Genomic DNA, 9,259 nt, shown 5'->3' on the forward strand with positions numbered 1-9,259 from the left:
AGATATGACGGAGCCTGACCAATTAGAGCTTTGTAAGTAAGGAGATGGAATTTAAATTCAGTTCAGGATTTTACAGGGAGTCAGTGCAGAGAAGCTAAAACAGAAAAAAAAGATAATTTTTCTCTGTTTCCATCAGCACACATGCTGCAGCATTCTGGATTTTTGTAGGGACTTGTTGGAGAAACCTATAAGTAATTGCAACAATCCAGCCTAGACATGACAAATGTATGGGATAGTTTTTCTGCATCTTTTTAAGCCTGGATACGCCTGAATTTTTGTAATACTTCGAGGTGAAAGAATGCAGTCCTTGAAGGTTGTTTTATATAGGAGTTAAAGGACAAATCTTGACCGAAGATTACTCCAAGGTTCCTTATGGCAGTGTTGGAGGCCAGGGAAAGTGTATCTGCAGAAAGCGTTTCTGTGGTGTTAAGGGCCAAGTACAATAACTTACTTTTTTTTTTAGCTTAATATCGGGAAATTGCGTTTAACTAGTAATACTGATGAGTTACTTTAAGACATTTGATTGGGAATTACTCATGAACTGACCTTTAACTAATTATCAGTTGCTCATTCAGTCCTCATTAGTTTTCTAGTATGTACTATTAGGATAGATTTTTAAAGAAAATAACATCAGCAAAAAAATAAATAAATAAAAACATTGGATGATCTTGCAAACAGATTGTTATAGCAGAACTAATAATAATAACTTTATTTATATAGCACTAATGTAAGTAATTCAATGCAAGATTTACAAAATAAAAGACGAAAGCACACCCTCTCTTATAGGAACACATTTAATGCGAAAAGTGTGTGTGTGTGTGTGTGTACTCCCCATAACAACTAGTGGTAAGACAGCTAAGTTTGCTACCACCAATCAAAGTAGTGTTAAACATAATGCTACCCAAAATATCCTAAACCTGGATGATACAGTGTCTTTCCTGACACTTGTTAAAGTGGGACCCAAACAGACTGGTCCCACTGCTGCCTGGCATACACTTGCTGCTTAGCCAAAATAGGAATCTCAAAATCTGGCATCACAGGAAGAAATACAGCATCACCGGGCATATGGCTCAAAAACAAATAAAACAACTGTCTGAACTAAGTGGAAAGAAGTCGAAATTTCATCCCACCCCTTCATAAGAAAGAAACTGATAATTTGCGGACACTTAATAGCACCATTAATTAGTGCCAACGTTTTGTTTTGTTGGAGGAAATGATCCCTGTTAAAGATAACGGGCCTAACTGACAGCTTTGCTGCTGATCCCTGTTAAAGATAACGGGCCTAACTGACAGCTTTGCTGCTGGAAATGTGGAAAGTAGCCTATCATGTCTACACTTCATGGTGTTTGAGGGATTTTCCTTTTTGTTTTTTAAAGAGGGACACTAGCTATATTTCTGCGCAGCTGTTAATTTCTAACACAGCTCAATATCAGGATGATTTTATTCAGACTATCAATTTGGTGTTGATATGATTTAATTGTGGCGTCAGCTTTAAGCTTTATTGTAGCATATATAACGTTATGACAAAGAAGACCAATTTATCAGACGCAATGATGTTAGACGATAATTGTAATACACGCAATTCATCTGCGCAGCATTGATTTCATGGGATTCAAGGGTGTGATCAGTGTCAGATGTACAGGTACAGGTACTGTAGCTACTTGAACCAGTGATGAGTAATTTAACCTACACATCATTTTATTTGCTACCTTGTTTTGTCTTGATTTTTCCCTCTCTCCTCCTCTATTTCTTCTTTCCTCACCCGTTTTTTTTTCTTCTCTATTATGTGATTTCATTGATGTTTTGACAGGGGAATTTCTTTGATAAGCTTTTAGTGGCTTCTAACCTCTCCGGCACTTTTCTTTTTTTAATCTTGTAAATGTTATACTGTCTGTTTTTAACATTATGTGCAAATAAACTAATCTAAACTAAAACTAAACATTATTCATCCCGTTATGCGTTGCCACGCATGTTTCCTCCTCCTGCAGCTGCCACGGTGTTGGCCTTTTCTCTAATGTTGCTTTTCTCCTCCTCATATTTTAGTAGAATTAATCTCTGATCCTCACGAGAAATACTGTTTTTCCTCACATACGGCGCTCTGTGAGGACGCTCAGTGACGCTCAGTGACGCTGCGCTTCTCTCATGATTGTGATTGGTCCGCTGCGTCCACGTTCACGGCTCTTGATAAAGCAACCCTGGGCTGAGTTACCAAGTTGATATCCAGCGTCGTGATACCGATTATCCTGATTGCCATTGTTAGGGTTAGTCAACCCAGGATAGGTCTGGGTAACCCAGGAAAGGTTGATCTCGCTTCGTGATACAGGCCCCTGGAAAGGAGAATCAGAAGTTTTCAAAAAAAAGATTTTATGACAGACGTGATTTTTAACATATGTGACAAGCTGGAGGTATTATCGTTCATCAGTGGGTGGGCCTCTGCCAGCCATTGTGCATGTGAGTCTCAAGGAAAAAACCTCATGGTATATATGGACTAACAATTTTCTCCATTCTCTGAGGAACCAAAAAACTTCCTGCCCCCTTTTCCATCAGCCAAAGTCTCCTGTGATGGCCGCACTTGCAGCCACACAGCTGCATTAAAGTCTGTATCCCTGCTGGCACTCACACTTTGGTTTCTTTTACATTTGTAGTTCATTTTTTCCTCATTTAGCTTATCTTATTTACATCTCACATTACAAACAAATAAATGACAACACATTGGATTTTGTTTCATACATCATACTCATTATATTTTACAGTTTTGACAGTACATTAGTTTCTATTTGTAGCGTGCACATTTGGTTAACTTGTGTACAGTCACTAGTTTCTTTAAGTTGTTCTAGTTTTCATTTCTTGAGTTACCAGTGTGGAGGTGCTGCTCGTGAAGGACATCTGGCCACACCCGAGCAAAGGATGTGCCCCAGGAACTGAAACTGTTAAATACAGGAAGTGGCCAATTGGGCTGTACCAATTCCTGCCACCTCACAGGGAAAAACTGTTTATTTTCCGTTTAATTATATTGTTTGTTTCTCTTCATTAAATATTTAGTTTGGGTATTTTTGGTTTGGTTAATTTAGTTGAGTTAACCTTTTTTGGGGAATTATTCTGTTTTGTTATTTACTGCTTAGTTGGTAGTGTTTGTCTGTCTGTCATCCCTCTTGTGTCTTAATGGTCTGATTAGCCAGTATATATGTTCCCCATTGTGTCCACTTTGTAAGGTCTGTTGGTGGTGTTAAGGTCACTTCAGTTGAGTTCTGTTTATTTGACCTCTTTTATGGGCCCAGAACTTTAGTTATATATTTTGTCATTTGTACCTTTTTTTGTGCATTATTTGGGTAAAATAAAAGCCCTCTTTTGAAAACCACCTGAGTCTCCTCTTGTCTGTAGTGATGGTGAAATCGAAGCTTCATGAAGCATTGAACCACTTTGACACACCTGCTTCAAGAATGACACACTGCTTCGAAGCATTTCATACAGTCAGAAGAGTGACATCTGCTGGCTGTGTGTCAGAACTGCATCTAAGTGAAAGACCATTGGGACTGCCTGTAACGAGGCCTCGCTCCCGGTAGTCACGTGATTGTGGGCGTGCCGAAGCAGGGATCGAAACACTGCCTCGGAACACTTGCGCTTCAATAGATCGACACTGTGTCGAGCAAACTGGCTCGAGCGTAACATCACTACTTGTCTGCCAGCTCGGTCCCTTACATCTCCCCTGCAGAGTGAGAGCCACGACAGGATTACAACAATGACACTGCCCTCCCTGTGGATTCCTTCATGTACTTCAGTGTAATCTCTTTACTTTGTATATTAGAATTATATTAGAATCAGTCTTACTGTGTTTCAGTGCAGAGTGCTATGAATAATCCATTTGATTATGAACCAATAGAAGAAATGAAAAAAAGCTGCTTACCAATAGACCTGCCTTTAGGAACTACAAAGATTCAGATAAATATTGGCATCACAGTCTGGATCTGGTAAATCCACCTTTGTTAATGCCTTCAGAGGCACAGACAACAGTACTGGTAGTACAGTGCTTCATTTGTTAATCATGAGGTGCTGGACATCAGAGAGCCTGCTGACCCAGTGAGTCACGGACAGAAAAGAAGTCAGAACATATTTAGAGATTTCATCAAAACCACATTTTCATGACAAGCCACATATCCATATTCTGGGTAACTAATGTCATCTGGTTGAAAACAGCTCTTGATAAACTATAAACCGATAAAAAGCAAAGAGTGTTTGTCTGAATGAGTGCCAGCATAACTCAGAGGGTGTAGCTCTCTGATACAAACGCACCCTCCTCTCTGCACTTCTTGTAAACCATAATGGGGCCGAGGAAACAGGACAGACACTGATTGGTCATCGTGGCTCACAGAAGATGTTTTCATTGGTCACTTCACTGACTGTGTAAGGAGCTGAACTTTGTACAACTCTGACACTGTACAGCTGTGCAGAGAAAGAAGTTAAACCTTCTCGCAGAGTAACAATGATCCAAGTGCCTCATACAGTAAGACATATATTTACAGCTAATCCATGCTTATTACTGCAACTCTATGTAACACAGTTTGCACCGCTCTACATGTAATGTGTAAGTAGTATAAGATAATAAGGTTACAATAACCATCATAGGGAACAGAAACATAATAAATATAATTTCTGAATTCATTTTGCATGTTTTGATGTTTTTTGCTGCCAAAAATGTATCACTGACTGGAGGCAACAATTTATCCTGCAGTGTAGACTACACAATCATTGATTTAGAAAAATCCATGTATTGACAATGCAGTCTCCTAACTTTGCATAATATAACTGTATTAAAATCAGCCTCATTATATTTAATGCATTATTAGATAACGGGTGAACTTACTACAAATGCAAAATACTACAGGGATTTTCTGTTTACTATATTTTTCAGAGAGTGCTATGGCTAATCCATCTGATTGTGAACAGATTAAACAAATTGAAAAGGAGCTGCTAACCAATGGACCTGACGCAGCAGCTGCAAAGATCCAGGAGTATTTGGATGAGTGGGATAATATTCCACTTAATATTGCAGTTACTGGAGAGACAGGCTCTGGTAAATCCACCTTTGTTAATGCCTTCAGAGGCATACTAGATGAAGAGGATGAGGGAGCTGCTCCTACTGGTTGTGAAGAAACCACCTTAGAGGTTTCACCATACCCCCATCCCAACTATCCCAGTGTTAAACTATGGGATCTTCCTGGTATTGGCACCCCCAAGTTTCCAGCTGACAAGTACCTGAAGCTTGTTGAATTTGAAAGGTTTGACTTCTTCATCATCATCTCAGCTGATCGCTTCAGAGAAAATGATGTGAAGCTCGCTCAGGAGATTCAGAGGATGGGGAAAAAGTTCTACTTCGTTTGTTCAAAGATTGACAATACCGTACGTGATGAGGAAACCCGCCTGAGGTCAAGGTTCAGCGAAGAAAGGACTCTTAAACAAATCAGGGACAACCGCATTCAAGGTAAGCCTCCTCAGGTTAGAGGGTGAAATCACAAATGCCTAAAACTCAAAGCTATATGCAACAAGGACTACAAGAGCAAAAAATATATGGAACAGTCTGCCAACACTTATCAGAGACTGTGACAATTGTTGTTTATTTAAAATCACCTAAAATCGTGGCTAAAAAATATCAAGTGTGTGACCATAGTCTGAAATGTATCCAACGTCTGAAGTGTGCCTTGTTTTTATGTTTGATGTATTGTTGTCCCTGTTTTCATATATTTGATGTGCTCTTATGAAGTGCGTTCTGTTGCATGTACTGCATTGCTGATCCTGTTTTAATGCATTGTGTTTTCTGTAGTTTTCATCACACCTGCCCAGAGACAGCTGGGAATCAGCCAAGATGGCTAAACTGGCACATTTAGAGAACTGTTTGTTATTGTGCACTGTCCCTGTAATCTTAAACTGTATAAACAAATTACACCATACTGATTTGGTGTTGCAGCGGGTGTGATCCTATCGCAGGATGGTCTCTCAATCTGTCTTGATTTCATCATTTGACTCTTCTGTTCCGTTTGTGACACAGGTCTTGAAAAATTAGATATTGTATCTCCACAAGTCTTCCTGGTGTCCAGCCGTCATCTCCACCTCTATGATTTCCATCTGTTAGAGGAGACCCTGGAGAGAGACATCCCTGCACAGAAGAGGAACACTCTGCTACTGGCCATGCCCAATGTCAATCCTGAGATCATCAGAAAGAAGAAAGAGGCCTTTGGGTCTAAAATCAAGTACCTTGCCTCTGTCTCTGCACTCATAGCAGCTGCACCAGTTCCTGGTGTCTCTTTTGCCACTGATATAGCCATGTTGGTTTCTACAGTCAGTCAATATCAAGTTACATTTGGTCTTCATAGCAAGTCACTGCAGAGTCTTGCTCGTAGTGCATGTGTGCCTTTGGCAGATCTTAGATCAGTGATGACATCACCACTTTGTTTAAACGAAATAAACAAAGAGCTTATCATTAAGATACTGTCCTGTTCTTTGGCTGACATGGCATTAATGGCAGCAGAGGAAGGGTTCAGATATGTTCCATTATTTGGAATCCCAGCAGCAGCATCCTTCTCTTTTATCTCCACCTACAAAGCTCTTCATACTTTCCTCGACATGCTCGCTGAGGATGCACAGAAGGTGTCCAAAAAGGCCCTGGGTTTCAGCACCTCAGTGTGATTATAAAGGTGAATGGAAATGTGGCACATTTAGAACTGTTAGTGTACAATGTAATCTGACTGTATGTACAGTGTACAAATCAGAGTGTTCTGATCATGTTGCATATTTAATCAAACACATTGAGCAAATCAGGTAGTGTAATGCTTACTGTCTGAATACTTTATATTAATCTGAATGAAATGAAGGCCTCTGAGTGATCAAATAAAATGTTCATTGAAATGTACTAAAATTAGTGATTTTGTCTTTACATTATGTTAGTGAGCTCTCCATCTCATGTTCTATAAGGTTGTACAAACAAAATATTCTGTTCCCACATTACCATCTTGTATGCTGTCTTTATGGTATATTAACATATTTAGTTAAAATGTACACATTAATAATTATTAACTGTATGTTCTCACGAATGTTTTTCATTCATTCTGACTGTGCTCATATCTTACAGAAAAAGTCACTGGTTCCTGTGACTTTGAAAAACTCCCCATAGCATAACTAAATAAATAAACTGACTCAAACCTCATCAACATTTAAATGTGACAGTCACCATCTTGTAGTTGAGAGACCTCATTGTTTTGAGTTTTGGACACTTGCCGGTGTTTCCACTACGGGATACGTATTAAAATAGTTCAAGTCATTATTCAGAGGACGGCCCCTCGAGCTGATGATGCACAACCATCACTGCAGCTTGCAGCAGATGAGCAGATGCAGTGCAGAAGATGAGCCATTAATTCCTTCTGGGCCTTCAAATGCATCTCTTGAAAAAAAAATTTATAATAGAAATAATGACCACTTTTGGCCAGCGTTTATACCCACTTTAATATGAGACACTGATAACTGATGTGTTTCATGATTTATGTATTTATGTATAAAACAGTTGACACCAGGCCTAAACTGAAAGTTGCTGGCCTGACATTAAACAATAAAAACATGCAACAAAAGCAAATATGTTCATCAAAGAACACATCTTATAGTCAGATGTATTCTTTCAATCAGTCAACACACATTGGATAACCCGGGTAATAAGATGTATTTACTAAGTAATAACCAAGTAATTAAATGTAATTACCTGGTAATTACCAAGTACTTTCCATGTAATTACCCAGTATTTACCATGTAAATACCCAGTATTTACAAGATATTTTTCTGACTACTACCAGGCATTTACCCAATAATTACCTGGTAGATACGCAGTAATTGTATATTGTAGATTTTAAACCCGGTAGTTAAAAATATTTACCTGATATTTATCTGGTAAATACCAACACGTTACCTGGTATTTACTAGATATTTTCCTGACAACTACCAGGTATTTACCCAATAATTACCTGGTAGATATCCTGCAATTGCATATTGAAGACTATAAACCCACTGAATGTGTCTATATGTGACTTTGTTAGGGTGATAATAACTGAGATATTTACCTGGTAATTACCAGGTATTTACTCAAAAATGATCACATATTTACCTGGTAACTACCACTTATTTGCCTGGTAGTTACCTGATATTTACCTGGTAAATACTAGAACTAGTTACCTGGTATTTACTAGATATATACTGAAAACTACCAGGTATTTATCCAGGAATTATAGATTATGTATTACCAATCAACCTGTGTAGTGACAGTGAGGGTAGTAATGACTCTGATATTTACCTGGTAATTACCCAGTATTTACCTGATAACTTGCAACTATTTACTAAGTAATTACCNACTATTACCATGTTCTTACAATATCCTTTGGAATAAATCTGCTTTTTGAAAATGGTCTGCAATCTTACCAGGTAAGACCAGGAAAGTCTACAATTTATAGAGTAAGTAGAAGCTGTACAATAAAAGAAAGCCTTTGAGCCTTTGCACCATAAAGAATATACAAATTTCCCCACGGGATCAATAAAGTAAACTTAACTTAACAACTTAACTAGTGTTTTATTCAATCGGAAAACGATGACAACAGAGGTGAACACAATGCAGTACAGTACTTCATCACTGGTTACACTTTGTAAAATGCTCTTATGTCTTTAAATAAGCGTCCAAGAATGCCCTTCCTATGCTCTTTCCCGAGCCAGTGGTTCCACTCAATGAACCTTAAGTTCATCTTCAAGGCCTTCTCTGTCAGGTTCTCCCTGTACCTGTAGATGTCCTCCTTATAAGTCCGCCATGCCCGTTCAATGTGCTGGGTATGAGCACCAGTCCCAGGGTGGACAAAATACCTCTGGTGATTTACCTGGTAGTGTATGTAGCCGTCATGGGACAACCGGTTGTAGGAACGCCAGCAATCACTAACGATTTCACTTCCAGGTCTAACATATTTTCTAATGATTGGGAGCAATCTCCTCTTGGATTGAGTTTCAACCAGTTTTAAAACAGGGCTTCTACGGGACCGCCTGACTTCCATCATCCCAAAGACCCACGAGCGACGTTGCCAGGTTTTTCCAAATCGTCCAAGTCCATACTGAAAATAAACAAAATGTCATGCTTAAAGGCAGTCCGACTTAAATGCATCATTTGAGAATGTTAAAGTCGCAATCACTTTGGTGCTTGTTGATCAACCTCCATGACTTTCAAGGACTTTCAAGGGCCTTT

At 38.9% G+C, this 9,259-nt stretch overlaps 1 protein-coding gene across 1 annotated transcript; it reads left to right on the forward strand.

The window, feature by feature from the left end:
- Positions 1-3,384: 3,384 nt before the first annotated feature.
- LOC126400964 (interferon-inducible GTPase 5-like) lies at positions 3,385-7,003 on the forward strand. Its single transcript, XM_050061985.1, has 3 exons — positions 3,385-3,770; positions 4,910-5,479; positions 6,044-7,003. The coding sequence occupies exons 2-3, from the start codon at positions 4,918-4,920 to the stop codon at positions 6,679-6,681; spliced, it is 1,200 nt and encodes a 399-aa protein (XP_049917942.1). The 5' UTR covers positions 3,385-3,770; positions 4,910-4,917; the 3' UTR covers positions 6,682-7,003.
- Positions 7,004-9,259: the final 2,256 nt, after the last annotated feature.

Source organism: Epinephelus moara, chromosome 14 (assembly GCF_006386435.1).
Source record: "Epinephelus moara isolate mb chromosome 14, YSFRI_EMoa_1.0, whole genome shotgun sequence".
In the NCBI taxonomy this organism is placed as follows: domain Eukaryota; kingdom Metazoa; phylum Chordata; class Actinopteri; order Perciformes; family Serranidae; genus Epinephelus; species Epinephelus moara.

What these genes read in the sequence shown, in the direction of transcription:
- LOC126400964 (XM_050061985.1), top strand. Translation starts at nt 4,918, where the DNA reads ATGGCTAATCCATCTGATTGTGAACAGATTAAACAAATTGAAAAGGAG. An exon ending in CAGGGACAACCGCATTCAAG is followed by an intron (nt 5,480 to 6,043) that starts GTAAGCCTCCTC and finishes TTTGTGACACAG; the next exon opens with GTCTTGAAAAATTAGATATT.